This window comes from Eulemur rufifrons, chromosome 8 (assembly GCF_041146395.1).
Source record: "Eulemur rufifrons isolate Redbay chromosome 8, OSU_ERuf_1, whole genome shotgun sequence".
Taxonomy (NCBI): domain Eukaryota; kingdom Metazoa; phylum Chordata; class Mammalia; order Primates; family Lemuridae; genus Eulemur; species Eulemur rufifrons.
The window spans coordinates 100,388,546-100,405,877 of record NC_090990.1 but is presented as its reverse complement, the minus strand read 5'-3'; the positions used below and the strand labels follow the sequence as shown (position 1 = coordinate 100,405,877).

General features: G+C 51.1%; 2 protein-coding genes and 1 pseudogene across 8 annotated transcripts in view; 1 reads left to right on the top strand and 2 right to left on the bottom strand.

Annotated features, from left to right (window-relative positions):
* Window positions 1-118: 118 nt before the first annotated feature.
* LOC138390356 (putative uncharacterized protein RUSC1-AS1) lies at window positions 119-780 on the bottom strand (annotated as a pseudogene).
* Window positions 196-9,953, top strand: RUSC1 (RUN and SH3 domain containing 1). Of its 6 annotated transcripts, none has more exons than XM_069480466.1 (10): window positions 196-296; window positions 986-2,437; window positions 4,161-4,259; window positions 4,419-4,495; window positions 4,627-4,801; window positions 4,872-4,977; window positions 5,138-5,184; window positions 6,145-6,373; window positions 7,333-7,455; window positions 9,229-9,953. In XM_069480466.1, the coding sequence occupies exons 2-10, from the start codon at window positions 1,072-1,074 to the stop codon at window positions 9,395-9,397; spliced, it is 2,391 nt and encodes a 796-aa protein (XP_069336567.1). In that variant the 5' UTR covers window positions 196-296; window positions 986-1,071; the 3' UTR covers window positions 9,398-9,953. The 6 variants fall into 6 exon arrangements, with proteins under 6 accessions (XP_069336567.1, XP_069336566.1, XP_069336569.1 ...); XM_069480465.1 differs by having other exon boundaries at window positions 5,827-6,373; XM_069480468.1 differs by lacking the exons at window positions 196-296; window positions 986-2,437 and adding an exon at window positions 3,261-3,873 and having other exon boundaries at window positions 5,827-6,373.
* A 2,797-nt stretch (window positions 9,954-12,750) lies between these two features.
* The window catches only part of ASH1L (ASH1 like histone lysine methyltransferase), a 189,274-nt gene continuing 184,692 nt past the window's right edge, over window positions 12,751-17,332 (bottom strand). For both annotated transcript variants that reach the window (XM_069480458.1, XM_069480459.1), the window contains exons 27-28: window positions 15,528-15,829; window positions 12,751-15,199 (exon numbers count right to left, since the gene is read on the bottom strand). In XM_069480458.1, coding sequence (XP_069336559.1) covers window positions 15,108-15,199; window positions 15,528-15,829 — 394 coding nt within the window. In that variant the 3' untranslated portion in view covers window positions 12,751-15,107. The remainder of the gene's footprint in view (window positions 15,200-15,527; window positions 15,830-17,332) is intronic.

Sequence of the window (17,332 nt, the reverse complement as noted above, 5' to 3'; positions counted from 1 at the left end):
ACAGCCGAGCTCCAGAATGGGCAAGGTCGGGGGCTGGAGTGGCTGCATAGAAGCCGGGAACTCGGGGAGCAAAAGCTTAGGATACATTAAATCTGAGAGGGGTGACACCGGCAAGACGTCAAGCGCTGGGGGGTGGGTCTGAGCTACGCCACGCCCATGCGTGGAGGGGTGCGGCTGCGCAGCTCAAAGAGTGTTGTCCTAGCGCCCCTCCCCTCTCCTCCGCTCGGTGGCCCGCCGGGCGGGACCGGAGAGTCTCCGACAAGCCTAAAGCCAGGAACGGTTCCAGGAGGACCCTGGTGAGGCGGGCTTTGCCCGTGGGTGTGGGTGGATGGATCAGAGCACACGGGTGGTAGGACAGGGGAGCAGTAAAAATGAATAGACAAGGGGTAGGGTGGTGGCTGAATGATGGAGATGAATGCGGAGAGAATGGACACGCACACCGCCCTTCCAAGGGTGAGGGCACAGGCTGGAGTCTGGCGGAAACGCGGAGCATCCTGCAGATGAGTTGACATGCTGACAGCTGCTCCATCCTTCTCCCCAGCCCCCCAGCCCCCGCCCCTTTCCTGCATTAACCAGCCAAACTCCGCGTGTTGCTGTGTTGCACCCTCTCATTTTGGGGCAACTGGGCGGGGTCTCCCTTGATCTCTTTCTCTCGGAGTAAGGGGTAGGCTGGAGGGCAGAGCCAGATTGCTGCAGAAAGGACCTGGGGGCCCAGTTTGGGCCCCCGCCCGTCTTGGAGATCCAAAGCTCAGCCGCATACTCTGACCCTCCCCGCTCCATTCCCTGGGGAGTGGGGGGTTACATTGGATTCCACCTGCAAACACTGCAGTGGAAACTAATGGCCAGTCGATGGTGATTTGCATCTTATTTAAATATCACTCAAAGCAGCCAGAGCCTTCCCAGGCCCGCTCCTGCCCTCAGTCACCTCTGTGTCCTTCCAGCGGCACGAGTCCTCACTGGTTGGGTTTCACCACTCCTCTTCTAGGTCTGTACCTGTGGTTGCCAGGTAGGTGGATGTGAGAGGCCCGATCCTCCTGGTTCTCTAGAGGCCATCTCATCGCTGCTGGCACCATGCTGTCCCCTCAGAGGGCTTTACTCTGCAACCTCAACCATATCCACCTCCAGCACGTCTCCCTGGGCCTGCACTTGTCCCGCCGTCCCGAGCTACGGGAGGGGCCCTTGAGCACGCCTCCTCCCCCAGGAGACACCGGGGGCAAGGAGAGCAGGGGCCCCTGCAGTGGGCCTCTGGTGGACGCCAATTCCAACAGCCCAGCCGTGCCCTGCCGATGCTGCCAGGAGCATGGGCCAGGCCTAGAAAACCGTCAGGACCCATCGCAGGAGGAGGAGGGGGCTGCCTCTCCCTCAGACCCTGGCTGCTCCTCCTCTCTCAGCTCCTGCTCAGATCTCAGCCCCGATGAGTCCCCAGTCTCCGTCTACTCGCGGGACCTCCCAGGTGATGAGGAAGCCCATCCTCAGCCCAGTATCATCCCCCTGGAGCAGGGCTCCCCGCTGGCTTCAGCAGGCCCTGGCACCTGCTCCCCAGACAGCTTCTGCTGCTCTCCTGATTCCTGCTCCGGAGCTTCCTCACCACCCGGCCCTGGCCTGGACTCGAACTGCAACGCCCTGACCACCTGCCAGGACCTCCCTTCCCCAGGCCTGGAGGAAGAGGATGAGAATGGGGAGCAGGACCTCCCTACCTCCGAGCTCTTAGAGGTGGATGATGGGAAAATCGATGCTGGGAAAACGGAGCCCAGTTGGAAAATTAACCCCATTTGGAAAATTGACACAGAGAAAACTGACGCTGGATGGAAAATCACCGAGAACAATAACTCTGGTTGGAAAATCAACGAAAATACTAACTCTAGCTGGAAAACTGAACCTGGAAAATTCAACTCTGGTTGGAAAACCAACACAGGAATAAATGATTCTGGCTCGAAAACAGAAGCAGGGAAAATTGATGGGGGATGGAGAAGTGACGTCAGCGAGGAGCCGGTCCCCCACCGGACAATCACGTCCTTCCACGAGCTGGCCCAGAAGCGCAAGCGGGGCCCGGGGCTGCCCCTCCTGCCCCAGGCCAAGAAAGATCGCAGTGACTGGCTCATAGTCTTCTCGCCAGATACGGAGCTGCCCCCCACCGCGTCGCTGGGCAGCTCCTCTGCACCTGCCCGGGAAATCACTACCTTCAAAGAACTCCGGTCCCGAAGCCGGGTCCCGCCCCCGCCAGTCCCGCCTCGAGACCCCCCAGCTGGCTGGGCTTTGGTCCCGCCCCGGCCCCCACCCCCACCTATCCCTCCCCGGAGGAAGAAGAACCGACCTGGGCTGCAGCCCATAGCGGAGGGGCAGCCGGAGGAGGGCAGGGCGGTTAGCCCCGCGGCTGGCCAGGAGGCGCCAGCCGCGAAGGAGCCGGAGGAACCCAGTGCGCAGGCTGGTCTCGAGGGTAAGAGGAAGCAAGAAGCAGGAGGAGGGCTGGGCTTCGGCCTCGCCCCCACCTCCAAAGCTTCCAACCCGTTCCCTGTCTCCCCTCCATTCTGTGTCAGCCATCCTCCCCGCCCCTTCTGCCAGGGAGCGCTCCGGGAAAGGGAAACTGGGTGGGTCGTTGGGTTACGGGACTAACTCTTTGCTCCCTCTTTCTCCCGCCCCTCCTTGCCTGGCTGCCCATCCCGCTGCCCTCCTTCCCCTCTGCGCCTGGCCCCGCCAATCCCGCCTGCAGCCGGTCCCCTCCTGCTCCCTCGGCCTCTGTTTTTCCGGTTCTCGGCCGACGGGCGCCCCCTGTTGGAGGGTGGGGGTGCAGGCGCAGCTGGGTCTCTGCTCCTGGCGCCTCTGGCTGCGTGGCCTGGCGCCGGGCTGCGGCTGCTGGGGGCGGCAAGCCCCCCAGAGGAGCAGCTGCTGCCTGTCCGCCTGTCCCCGGTGGGAGCCTATTCGCCTCCGACTCGGGGAGCCCTGCCCTGCCTGGCCAGCCCCGAGCTGGCACTGCTGCTATCCCCGCTCTTTCCCAGAAGTAGCACCTTCCCCGCCACGGCTCCCCCACCCCGCCAGGTACCCGCCCCCCCGCTGCCACCGCCACCTCGTCCGCCGAAGGCCCCTCGCTGGATCAGGAGCCCACCGCCTCCGCCCAGGCTACGTAAGACGGACCGGGCAAGCCCCGCGGGCCTCGCCTCGGGCGAGGCCTCCCCGCCCACTCCAAGGCCCCTTCTACCCTCGTCCAGCTCTGTTTAAGCTTTTTTCCGGTGTTACCGGCTTGGTCCCACCATTCAACTTCGGCAGATTTCGAGCAAGTTCATTGGTCCTCGGGAGCCTGGCCTTGCTCCTCGTGCAGGGGGGGCGGGTGTTGTTGCTCTCCACGCTGCGTGACCCGGCCCCTCTCCCTCCGGGCCCGCCCCGGGCACAGTGGACGCGGGCTTATCCAGCATCCCCGCTAAGCATGCTGAGTCTAGAGGGTCCCAGCGAGTCCATCGTTAGGGACCTTGGGTCACACCCTCTGTAGAATTCCTTGGCCAGTGCAGTACGGGCCCGACCCCCACCTTGCTCGGGAAGGGTGGAGGGTGAAGCTCCTTGGCACCAGAGGTTCTGGCGACTCCTATCCCCATGGGTCCCGCCCCACGTGGGGTGAAGGGGGCTCCCTCCACTGAGATGCGGGCGTGGGACCCAGGTTTCCCCTTTCCGGCGCTTTCCAGCCTCCCGATCCTTGGGTCTTGCCTCCCTTGGTCTCTCCTCCCTTTTCCGTCTGTCTGTCTTTCCATTGGTCCAGGCTCCCCACGTGCTCCCCGGGTCTCCGCGGGCCGGACGCGGGCCCGGGGCGGGGCGCAGGGCTGCCCCTCCCTCCCCTCGCCCGGGCATCTCCTGCCCTAAAGGCCCCAGCGGGGCAGGCGGGAGGTGAGCGAGGCGGTCCCGCTCCGGGACTTCCGGGATCGAGGAGGTGGGAGCTGGGCCCTGAGGAAGGGAAAAGGGGACCGGGGTGGGGGACAGCGAGTGCAGCAATGTGTATAGGATTTCGCGCGGGGGCTCGGGTCGAGCTGCCCTGTGCTGCACGCGGCCCCGCGCCCCTCTCCAAGACCCTTCAGGGGCAGGGGCGCTGCGGACTCGCAGGAGATGACCTGTGCGGGAGCCCGGAGTCCTTGGGAGTAACCCCTTGTCACCGCGTGCTTCTTTCCTTACCCTAGTCCGTAGTTCTTGGTCGTTCGCCGGTGTCCCCGGGGCCCAGCGGATGTGGATGGCAGAAGCCCAGAGTGGGACTGGCCAGCTACAGGAGCAGAAAAAAGGTAGGACGCCCTGATGCCTGGCTTCTGAACGAACTGCCCCTCACTCAGGCCTCCTCTGTCAGGCTGTACGAGTCGAACTGCATGAAGCCGTCTGTCCGCGTCCTCGGCAGCGCCCGGGGCAGCCGGGGCTCTGAGGCGTCTTCCCCTCCCCGCCCCCAGGTCTTCTGATAGCCGTGAGCGCCTCAGTGGATAAAATCATCTCGCACTTCGGGGCCGCCCGGAACTTGGTTCAGAAGGTGAAGGTGGCTGGGGGGGGGGGGGGGGAAGTTGGGGACGAGCAGGTTAATGTAGCTCCGAGGGCGCAGGAACAGTTGGTGGGAGGTGGCTGGAGGGATCTGTGCACACACCCGCGTCGCGCCGCCTCCAGGCCCAGTTGGGGGATAGCCGGCTGAGCCCGGACGTGGGGCACCTGGTGCTGACCACCCTCTGCCCGGCGCTCCACGCCCTGGTGGCGGATGGGCTGAAGCCTTTCCAGAAGGACCTCATCACCGGGCAGCGCAGGAGCAGCCCCTGGAGCGTGGTGGAGGCGTCGGTGAAGCCAGGTGAGCGGGGAGGGCCGGGACCAGATCCCGGCAGGGCCGGAGCCTGGCTGACCGCACCCCCTGTCCTCAGGCTCCAGCACCCGCTCCCTGGGAACTCTGTACAGCCAGGTCAGCCGTCTGGCCCCGCTGAGCAGCAGCCGTAGCCGCTTCCATGCCTTTATCCTGGGCCTCCTCAAGTGAGTGGCCTTCTTCCCACTGCCCCTTCCATGACCTGGGGAGCGCAGCGGCCTCATGGGTGGGGTCACAGTAGTAGTACCCTGTGTCCCTAGAGAAGAAGAACTCTCTCCCAGTCTCATCTGCCAACCCTGAACTTCTGTTCTTTCCTTTCTCCCCCAGCACTAAGCAGTTGGAGCTGTGGTTTTCCAGTCTCCAGGAAGATGCAGGTCAGAGGCTCAGGTGGAAAGGAATGGGCTTAGTGGGCTGGTATCTCTCCTGCTGGTTCCCACTGATGCCAGAGTGGTGTTAATCCAGATCTCTGATCTTATTGCTTTTCTGTTTAAAACTCTTCCAAGGAATCTCTCACTGCCCCTAGGAAGACCCTTATCTGGCCTCTGCCCTCCAGGTTCAGGCTTTCACTGGTCTTGTCTACAGTCTGGGCCTTCCTGCCCCAGGGCTCTGCCTATGCAATTCCTCCACCTAGGACAGGCCTCCCTGCTCCTCCGCTTCCTCAGATTTTCCTTCAACCTTTGAGCTTTCTCAGCGAGGCCCACCTCTAAAGCCCTGTTTTGTGAGCGCTCCTGTGGCTCTCCCGTCCTTCTCCTTTCTAGCCCGTACACCGTTCCTCAGTTATTTGTCACTATCTGCTCTACACGCATCTTCCTCTCCAGGCCAGGTTCCACACTGCAGGCAGGGAAGTGTCAGTCCTGTATCCCACCCTGTCCCTCTCCTTCCCTGCCCCAGAGCCCGGCAGAGTGAGGCCTAGGAGGGTGTTTGCCAACTGGTGTGCTGAGGTGGGGGCAGGGGGTGGAGGGGTCCTCTGGGATTAGACCCAGGGCAGGAACTGATGTTGACCTGCTCTTTTCCAGGCCTGCTGTCCCTCCTGTACCTGCCCACAGGATTCTTCTCCCTGGCCCGGGGCAGCTGTCCCTCCCTGTCCACAGAGCTGCTGCTCCTGCTGCAGCCATTGTCGGTGCTCACCTTCCACCTGGACCTCCTCTTTGAGCACCACCACCACCTGCCCCTGGGCCCGCCTCAGGCCCCTGCCCCTCCAGGCCCGCCTCCGGCCCTGCAGCAGACTGTGCAGGCCATGCTGCACTGGGGCGGGCGGCTTGCCCAGAGCCTTCGGGGAGCTTCCAGGGAGGCTGCCCCGGACCCCTCAGCCCCCGCAAGCCCTCCCATACCAGGCAGCTGGTGGGAGCAGCTGACCCAGGCCTCCCGGGTCTATGCCTCTGGGGGCACCGAGGGCTTCCCTCTTCCCCGGTGGGGACTCGGGCATCATGGGACTGCAGCTGAAGGTGTGCGGGAGCGACCCCCTGCGGAGGAAGCAGCACCAGGCAGAGGCCTGTGGCTGGGGAGACTATTTGGAGTGCCTGGGGGCCCCGCAGAAAATGAGAGTGGAGCCCTGAAGTCCAGGTAATGGGGTTCCTTGTCCCCTCCATGACCTTCTGACTCCCTCTCAAATCCCCTAGTGGCCTCATTTGAAACTCTGTTACTTTATAACTCTTCAGGATGGAGGCTGGCTGTTTTTCTACAGCCAAGAGCTAAAAATCGTTACTTTCTCAAATGGTTACATTTTAACAGTTACATAAGTACCTACATAATGTTTTTGATTTTGCCTGTTGGCCCTTAGGGTCTAAAATATAGTCATCCCTGGGCATATGTGGGGGTTGGTTCCAGGCCCCCTGTGCATAGGCACGTCCCACAGTCTGCCCTACAGAACCTGGGTATGCGAAAAGTCAGCCCTCAGTATACACGGGTTTCTCATCCCAAGAATACTGTATTTTTGGTCCGTGTTTGGTTGAAAACAATCTTCATAGAAGTGGACCCATGCAGTTTAAACCCACGTTGTTTGAGAGCCAACAGTATTTACTGTCTGGTCCTTTAGAAAAAGAAAAAATTACCGACCCTCTAAGGCTTAGCCATTGGTGGCTCTTTAGTGGCTTCAGGTATTCTAGTGATCTTCCGGATTTCTCTGAGCCTGCATAGACTCTGCTGGTTCCATAGGCTCCCTGTGACTTTTGGTGTTATAGACCTTTGTTGGCATCTTCCTAATCATCCTAAAGGTATCTGCACCCCACAACTGCCACTCTGCCCTCAGCAGTGACCACCCTGACCTCTTTTTTGTTTTTTTTTTTTTAAAGAGATGGGGTCTCGCTCTTGCTCAGGCTGGTCTCGAACTCCTGACCTCTAGCGATCCTCCCACCTCGGCCTCCCAGAGTGCTAGGATTACAGGCATGAGCCACAGCGCCCGTCCCCACCCTGACCTCTTGAACCATAGGCCCCTCATGCTTTCCCTCCCTCCAAACCCCTGGGTTCTTGGGTTCTTTTTCTGGAGGTGGTATGACTCTGTGACCCTGTGCCCTTTCTTCCAGGAGGCCATCTAGCTGGCTGCCCCCAACAGTGAGTGTGTTGGCTCTGGTGCGGCGGGGGGCACCTCCCGAGAACCCTCCTGAGGAGCTGTTGGCCTCAGTGCCCAGCATGGCGCAGACCCACAGGTAAGGACTGGGGAGGATGCGCTGCTGTGGGCTGTAGATGCGTTTCTGTCTTCACAGAGTGCATGGGAGGCAGCTAAAAGACCCTGAACTTAGTCTGCATTGCATCTTTGCCGTTTATTGTCAGTGTGACACCAATTTCTCTGAGCCTTAGTTTCTTTCTCTGTAAAAAGAGGATAATTTCTAATACCTTTGTTATGGTTGTTGTGAAGACTAAATATAATTTTATAAGAGCATTTGGCACATAGTAGGGACCCAGTGGTGGTCTTTTGTTATTGTGTGTACACCGAGGGATTGTGGATCCCTTTAGTGGAGTCTTCTAATTTGGCACCAGGGGCTGCTCCTACTTTGGGGTCTTGTTTCTTTTGGGTTCTTCTAGTCCATTGAATTAAGCATCTTGATTTTTCATTCATTGAGCAGTATTTTTCAAGTATAGTAATGCGTCACTTAACGACAGAGGTACATTCTGAGAAATGCACTTAGGCAGTTTCGTCGTGCAAACATCATAAAGTGTACTTACAGAAACCTAGATGGTGTAGCCTACTACACGCCCAGGTTGTGTGGCATCACCTATTGCTCCCAGGCTACAAACCTGTACAGTGTGTTACTGTACTGAGTACTGTGTGTTGCAACACAGTGGTAAGTATTTGTGTGTCTAAACATGGAAAAAGTACAGTAAAAACATGGTATTAGAATTCAAGTGACCACGGTCATATATATGGTCTGTTGTTGACTGAGATGTCATTATGCAGTGCATGACTATAATTATTATGTGCCAAGCATTATGCTAGGGGAAGGAATACAAGGGTAAATATATTGATTGGAGTCCCTGCCCTCAAGGAGCTCGTAGTCCAGTGGCTATACCGATGAATAAATGAGCAACTACACTGCAGTGTGGTTAAGATGAGAAAAGGAAGACTTGAGTCCTTTGAGGCAGTAGACAAGGTTTCTTCCTCAGGCTTGGGGACGCAGGGGAGGCTCAGTGATGACGTGGGCTTATGCATCTGGTAGGAGAAACAGGAGGCAAAGGTGGGGGCCAGAGTGTGGTGTGTGAGGAACTGCGGGTGCATGACAGGTTGTGGCTGGATTAGGAGGATGCGGACAGCGGTGATGGTGAGGCTGGGTCACCCACTTATTCTGAGGCAGTGGGAGCCCTCGAATGGTCTTTAGCCTGGGAGTGATGTGCTTGCTTGTGTTTTAGAGATTGCTGCCATGTGGAGAATGGGGCTTGGGAGGATGCTGAGAGAGATTCATACAGACCAGTTAGATTACATGCAGTGGTCCAGAGAGAGGACAGAGGCCTTAGCTAGGATGGTGGCAGTAGAGTTGAAGAGAAAGAGTGGATGGAGTAGTACGAGATACAAACATTAAACAAATTCTGGTGATGGGCTGGATGTGAGGCGCGAGATGCCCAGGTTTTTACCAGGAGCAACTGAGTAGAAAGTGGCGCTATTTATCACTATAGGGAACACTGGTTTGGAGGGTTAAGAGAGTCATTTAGTTTGAATATGTTGAATTTGAAGCACCTGAGAGAAGTGCAAATAGTGTCAGATAAGCAGCTGGAGAGTGGGTTTGGTGCCCAGCAGAGGACTAGGGCCCCAGGTAGAATCGACATGTTGATGGATAGTCTCCAGGTCTCTTCCAGAGCCCCGTCAGTGTTCGCTGAGCTGAATCAAGAGGGACACTCCATACAGTGGGGGGCAGGGGGTGAGGCCTGGGGATGGCTGGGCACCCCCACCTCACTTCATCCCAGCCTCTTCCTCTGGCTCCCCTCAGGGCAGTTCGGGCTCTCTGTGACCACACTGCTACAGGACCTGACCAGTTGAGCTTCCAGTGCGGGGATGTGCTGCGTGTCATCGCCACAGTGGATGAAGACTGGCTCCGCTGTGGGCGGGATGGCGTGGAGGGGCTGGTGCCTGTAGGGTATACCTCCCTTGTTCTCTAGCCCTGAGCCTTGCCTTTCCTGCGTATGTCTCCCTCCTGTCACCTGGGAATGGAATGGCCCGTGAACACTAATCCATGTAAACCTACCATCCCAGAAGCATTTTCCCTATTGACAAAATGACATTTCTTCCCATATCCATTTCTGCCAATATTTAAAATAAACTTTCCTTCTTTCCTCCCATGCCCATCTGTAAGGTGAAATCTGCTCTTCTTCCAAATATAGAAAAAGGAATTGCCCTCTGTGCAGTCCCTTTCCTTTTTCCCATCTGTATAAGGAACGTCTTCCTTCCTGGCTACAAAATGGAAATCTAGCCCTCCTCTTTCTTCATGCATAAGTGGACTGTGCCAGTACGGTATATGCCGTGGCCTCCCACGCCTAGAAAGGCCTCTAATCTCCTTCCTGTGTATGGAATCTTCCCCACTCCACCCCTCCCAGTTGCCTGTATTGATGATGTACTCCTGCTGTACTAGGTGCTGAAGCCTGGACACCCCTGGTGGGTGGGTCTGTGGTAATGGTCTGCCTCTTTTGTCCCAATAAAGTGTGGGAGTTGAATGTGTGTGTGTGTGTGTATGTATGTGTGTCACTGTGGGTTTCAGGACACAGGCTATGGAGGAGGGGAGGAAGGACCTCTTATGTGAGGCCCAAGGCAGACGCTTCCTTCCTAGCCCAGGTTCAGTTCTTAATGTTCCCTGAGGGATAGAGAAGTAGCCCGATTGGTTCCTGAATCTCACACGTGCTTCTCTCTTCTGAAACTTGCTTAGTTTTGTTAGACTGATATGCTAGGAGCCTGAGTAAATATGGGGGAAGAGGGAAGATGTAGCCCTAGAAATTGTGCTTATTAGATTCATAACTGAGGTGAACGGAAAGATTAAAGAGTTGCAGGAAATGTCACATGTTTACTATTTAGTACCTATTTAATATCACTCCTGTGATATAATTTCATGTAAAAGGAAAATAACTTGACATCTCTTTTAAGAATTAGTTTCCTCTCAATCTTTGGAAATAAAACCGATAAGATGCTCTAGAGGTTCGAGAATGGGGTTGGGAATCATTGAAAGCATTGTCAAGACAGAAGAAAAATCACTAAGGTTAGAATAGAAAGCTGTAATCGTAACTAGGCAGCAGGAAAGATAGAGGAAAGCTGAGAACTATGAGGTGAAACATGGCAAAGAAATCAGGAAGTTTTCCTTTATCTTTGGGAACTTGGCTGAAGACAATGGGCTGGTGATAGGAGAGAGGACCCGAGGAAATAAAAATCTTAAGATTCGGCCGAGCGCGGTGGCTCACGCCTGTAATCCTAGCACTCTGGGAGGCCGAGGTGGGCGGATCGTTTGAGCTCAGGAGTTCGAGACCAGCCTGAGCAAGAGCGAGACCCCATCTCTACTAAAAATAGAAAGAAATTATATGGACAGCTAAAAATATATATAGAAAAAATTAGCCGGGCATGGTGGCTCATGCCTGTAGTCCCAGCTACTCGGGAGGCTGAGACAGGAGGATCGCTTGAGCTCAGGAGTTTGAGGTTGCTGTGAGCTAGGCTGACGCCACGGCACTCACTCTAGCCTGGGCAACAGAGTGAGACTCTGTCTCAAAAAAAAAAAAAAAAAAAAAAAAAAAATCTTAAGATTCAAAGCTCTGAAGTACTCAGGAGCAGGCCTGGTGGGACTCCTCAAATGCCTCACATGTTTGTCATTTTCTAATAATTAAATGTTCCATTCCTGGCCAATTCATGTTATTCATCTGCTCCTTGCTTTAATTTTGCTCTTTGTTTTTAGCTGCCCTCTCAGTTTTAGACCTCAGTTTGCATTTCAGGTGTTTGCTAGGGTGATGTTTCTCAAACTGGATTCTGAGGGCTTTGGGAGTCCTGTTGTGTTCTTTCTTAGGAACCTAAATTCTTGAATTTAGGAAGCTTCTTCAGTTGCAAATTATTACCACAAAAGAAAGTTTATTTTTGTAATGTTTAAAGTTACATAACAGTAGACATGGAAGAGACTGCTGTTACTTTGACATTGGCACCAGTATTTCTCAAAGTGAGATCTGTAATCTTGGGCGGCCCACGATTTCTGAAGTGTCAGAAACACCGACATAGAGCTTTCATTTCTCATTACTTAGCCTCCCCTCTCCTCCTGAATCCTATTCCCATGTCTTGGTTTTAAATGGGTAATCCTAGTAACTGGGAAGAGTCCTAGAATGACATTGTCAGAGCAATCAGTGAGATCTGGCTTGAAAGGACATTGGCAATCAGAGCCTAATATAATGGTTTCACGCTTGTGCAGGTGTTAACAAAGCAATGGGACTTCCTTGCAGAACAGGAAATAGACCAAACAATGATACAAAATTTAGTTTTGTAACATCATCATGTATTATCTAGAACAGTAATAGACAACAAAGGTTAAGAATTAAAGATAAACTTGAGAAAATTTAACACCAACATTGATTTTGCAGTCATGAAGAGACTGTTAATGTAACAGTGGGGCACCTTGGCCTAGTCTTGAACCCCAAGTCCCTACAGTAGAGATTGAACTCTTACAAGTCAATTGTCTTGCTGCTTCTGAGCAACTGTATTCTAGCTGAATTTCTAGTCTAAATGTCTGACCGATGTCTGGGACAAAATTTTTTAGGCCTTCCAGTTATTTGCAGGAGTGGGTTTATCTTCCTTAGGGTTACTTTGGCCATTTCTCACTTTTCTATTTGTGGATGAGCACATAGACTTTGGAGTTCTGGCTCCAGTACTAGTACTAGGTGATCTTTGGCAAGTTATTTAACCTTCCTGAGATTCAGTTTTCACTTCTCCAGAATGGGATAACAACTTCAAAGGGCTATTGTGAGGATTAACTATGTGATCTTAGGCAAGTTACTTAACCTCTCATTTGTTTCAATTTCCTTATGTATAAAATTAGGTTTTGGTACCTACCAAAAAGGGCTGGTTGTGAGGATTAATAAATGACTACATGGAAACTGCTTATGACAGAAATGGTCTAACATATAGTGGCCTAGAAAATATGGCCTAAAGTTGTTATTTCCAGCCTCAGAGGCTGCTAATGAGAAATAAATGAGATGATGCATGTGTGTGCAAAGGATGGAGGTATAGAATGTAGCATGGCGTGTTTAACAACAGCTGGACAGTGTGGGTGATTATTATGCTGTTTTGACTGGGTCTGAACTAGAAAGATCCTAGTACTGAAGAAAAGGCTTTATCCAGTAGCCAACAGCAGCGAGTGTGCTCATGTGGGGCCCAGTATGTTGATGATGCGGTTTTAGAAAGATCCCCTTTGAAACAGGATGGAGAAGTTCCTAGAAGACAAATGGAGGGTAGAAAAGAGGAAAAAAATAGCAAGCTCACCAGTCCGGAGGAGTTAGGAAAAGTTTTTTCCATTTAATACTAGACTTTCAAGGATTGAGATGCAAGCTTTTTATGCAATTACATCCAATGTTAAAATTGGTAATACATAATTTACAAAGATTAACATCAAAACAATCATCTATTTAGATATGCTTTTGTAAAAAGGAAATATATTAGCAGCATTTATATTTTCCGCAATCACACAGCCTACAGACATGCAGACTAACTCTGTATCTATTTGCAGTGATGTAGTGCTTTGCCCCGCATTTCAAACACCAAAACCCACCTGGCAGCTGGGGGGGTTCTTTTTATTTCGTTATTATAAAATAACCGAAAAATAAAAAAGGCATTAATTTCTACACAGTAAGAAAAAACAAGTTTTTGCACTTACCTAACATTTGATTGTCTAAAAAACATTTCAGTTTTTAGTCTTTCAACAAAAGAAAGATAAAATGACAGAGCGTAGTGTCTTTTGCTTCTGTTCTTGCATTTTACAAAGTTTTTTTTCTTTTTCATCTTTTTTAAAATTTTAGTGTTTAACACTATAAAGGAAACATTGAATTTTAATCTCTTTCTTGTCATTTTCTTGCTTTTGACTAAAAGGAGACCCCCAAAGTGCCCCTAGTCCCACCTCCCTCCCACCCACTCCCTGCAATGAAAAACAAAAGAAACCACTCAAACGGGCTTGGACATGCGATTTTTCCAGCTCCACACGTGAGTATTTTATACCCAGGTCTCTTAGTAATGTACAGTGCTTCTCTACAGTAAGAAAATACTCCAAACTATTTTCTTAATTCTCTTCTTTCTTTAATAAAATATTTATTTTGCTTTTTCTCTGCTCAAGGGGATCACTGGCATCCCCTCTCTCTTTTGTTTTGTTTTTTCCTCAAGAATGACAAAGGAGAAAAAGAAAAAAAGATTCAATGGAATGAAAGGTGGTCAATGTTTCTACCTAAACGAGTCAGAGCATCGTCATCATAAGGGGAAATGTACAATTAGGACAGCATTGGTCCAATATTAGAAAAAGTAATGGGGACATGTTTACTATTGTATTGCTTACCAATCACGCAGCAGATATATATATATATATATACACACATATATATATACACACACAACTTGGCACATTTAAAAACCATCTTTTCTCTTATAAGAACATCTAAAACGTATATGCATATGTATGTCCGAGAAGACAACAAAGCAAAGCTTTTTAAATTTTATTTTTAAAGAGACAGTATAGTCTGGTAACTTCTGGTCAAGAGACTAGGAAGGAAGAAGACACCCTGGATATACCTCCTGATGATGAAGTCACTCAGGAGGGTGGAGGGAAGATGGGCATAGGAGTGAAAAGAACACACTGTCTCTTTAAGAAATGGACACTGAAAACTGTACAATTAAGAAAACAAGAGTAGTGTTTTGAATTGATAATCTACACTCACAACAAATACTCTGATAGGTGAATACTGTTGAACAGTTTATGTAGTGACTTGTTAGTGGGGAGAGTTTAGAGTTCTATTTTATGTACGTTTTAAAATGATTTTATTTTCAACTGAATCTCCGTTTGCACAGCACAGCAGACACACAAGGACTACAGTGCATCAAAAACAGCATGTGTGCTGGCGGGGGCCTGGCTTTCTCATTAGAAAAAAAAGTTCGGCAGGTTATGAAGAGTAAAACAAATAAAAATAATTACAAGAAGTACTTTGCCCTTCTGACCCCATAGGGGCTTTCCCTGTCCCATGATTTTATTTGGGGGAGTATAGATAGGGAGGGGGCAGCAGTTACAAGTGCTTTGAGCTGTCAACTCACGTTTTACCTTGACCTGTTTGGGCAAAAACGGAGAGAGAAACTTTCCTAGTTAGGGATCTGGGAAGAGGCCCCAGCTACTGTTTCTGTTTTAGGTCTCTGGAGTAGCTCTTAGAGCCAATAGAGAACAGATGGGGTAGGAGTGGAGATCCTGACCCTATCCTTTTGGATTTTGAGTTACACCTGGGTATGGAAAGCAGCCTTTTAGCAGTGCCTGTGGGATCTGAGGATGACACAGGAAAACCCAGGCTGTGGGGAGGAGCAAGTGCTATAAAGTACCAATAGGTTCTGGTCATCCCCAGTGTGGTCCTCTCTCCTCTCTACGTTATTAACCCTTCGGGTGAAGCAATGGAAAGGAAAATTAATTAAACTCAACTGTCTTGGACAGATCCCCTTCCTCTTCCTCTCCACTAGCTCCAAGGTTTAAGTACCTAATGTCAACAACAAAGCCCCATTCCCCTTGTCTGGACGGACCCTTCCCACCCGTGTACACCCACAGAGCAGGAGGCAGGACTGATGAGCTCCACTGGATCCCAGATGCCTGAGGTTCTCATTCTTTCAGGATCACTTCCGAAAGCTGTTTTCTGGGATAAACAAAGTACGTCTTCGCAGTTTCCTGCCTGATCCTTCCTCCAGCAAGTAGGTCACGTCAATGGCTGAAAACAAAATAAAGGAGGCTCATCAAATACCGCTGTCACTCCTTATTCCAGATTTGAGCTCTAACGAGAACACAGAACTCAATGATTCCTTTTCTGACCTAATAGGTCCTCCTTTATCTAGTCCTAGATGAGAAAGCGGGTTTCTCTAGAGGAGATCATCCCAAGAGTTTCACTCCCGAGATATAACTAAAAGCAAGTCTATGAAAGAATTATGCTATTTTCTTACAATACTTTCAATGCTGGGCCAGTAATCAGAAGTAGTCACTCCTTCTCCACTTAGTTCTCATTTATTTTAAACCCTAAATATGAGCCTGATTCTCCTTACCGTTTTTTCCAGGGATTTTTTCAAGAAGATTGAGCAAGATCTGGTTGAGTCGTTCCCGTTGGTTATGCCGTCGTTCCTCAGGGGTACAAGCTGACTGGGGTTCTTGACTACTTTCCTCTGTCTTTTTTTCACCCTCACTGATGTCAGCAGTGGCCCCTTCCCGTTCTGGCTCCTCCAGGCTAGGCATCTCATTGGCTGCTTGCTCTTGGCTGGCTAGAACCTCTTCAATCAAGGGTAGAGCATCATCCTCCTGGCCGAGGTCTTTTAGGGGTGGTTTTGAGCGCTCAGATTTCCAAGATGATCTGCCAGAAGGATGGGTGAATTTAGGGCAAGGCTGAGCAAGGTACTTTGGGGAGGAAAGGGGAATGACGGGTAGAGGCCTCAGGATGGTTTGAGATCAAGGAGTTCAGCTGTTAGAGCCTTGGCTTGAGGTAAGAAACTTGACTCTGGTTTTTATTATTATTTGAACAAATAAATACCTTTCTCTGAAAATTAATTTGTAAAATTCAACTTTTATTCTTTCTCTCAGGAATCTGAAGCACAAATGAGATAGGAATCCACAAAATATTAACAGGGCTGGTAAAATAACTGATTGCTTCGTAAGTATGAAAAAGTACTGCACAACCCACAATAGCCCAACTAGAAGTATTTATGTATTTATTTTTGAGACAGAGTTTCGCCTGTAGCGTAGTGGCATCATCATGGCTCACAGCAACTTCAAACTCCTGGGCTCAAGCCATCCTCCTGCCTCAGCCTCCCAAGAAGCTGGGACTATAGGCGCACGCCACCACACCCAGCTAATTTTTCTATTTTTAGTAGAGACGGATCTCGCTCTTGCTCAGGCTGGTCTCAAACTCCTGAACTCAAGCAATTCTCCCGCCTCAGCCTCCCAGAGTGCTAGGATTACAGGCGTGAACCACTTCACCTGGCCCAAAATAAGTATTTAAATGGAGTTTCTACTTTTCCTGAATTTCTTTTTCACATCAATATTTCTTCCCCTTATGGTTCAGTTGTTAATCCCCTATTTAACAGATAAAGAAATTGAAGAAAAGACTTCTATTCTCTTTCTCTAATAATACCCCTCTCATGAGCAAAATAAGTAAAAAGAAAAACTGTGAACCCAAACTGCTCAGCCAAAACTGTTCACTCCTGGCTACATTTGTTTCCTTTTTTTTTTTTTTTTTGAGACAGAGTCTCACTCTGTTGCCCAGGCTAGAGTGAGTGCCGTGGCGTCAGCCTAGCTCACAGCAACCTCAAACTCCTGGGCTCAAGCGATCCTCCTGTCTCAGCCTCCCGAGTAGCTGGGACTACAGGCATGCACCACCATGCTCGGCTAATTTTTTCCTCTATATATTTTTAGCTGTCCATATAATTTCTTTCTATTTTTAGTAGAGATGGGGTCTCGCTCCTGCTCAGGCTGGTCTTGAACTCCTGAGCTCAAACGATCCGCCCACCTCGGCCTCCCAGAGTGCTAGGATTACAGGCGTGAGCCACCGCGCCCGGCCCACATTTGTTTCTTGACAGAAGCACCAAGAGCTGATATACCTTGAGGCAATGGGGAAAGCTTGCAGACGTCTACAAAAGACTTTTCTGAGTTATCTGCAGTTCTGTTCTAAATCTTCTTCTCTGTCTCTACTCCTTGTAAGCCTCCTTGCTCCCCCAACTAAGGCCCCATAATGGGATTACATCTATTGAATTCTAGTTCTTCCATAGTGTTGCCCAACCACCTTGGGCTACTCTGCAGAGAATACCCAATTTTAGCGGTGGAGCTGAGTGGGTAGTTCCTTGTTAAATGCTCCTTTCAA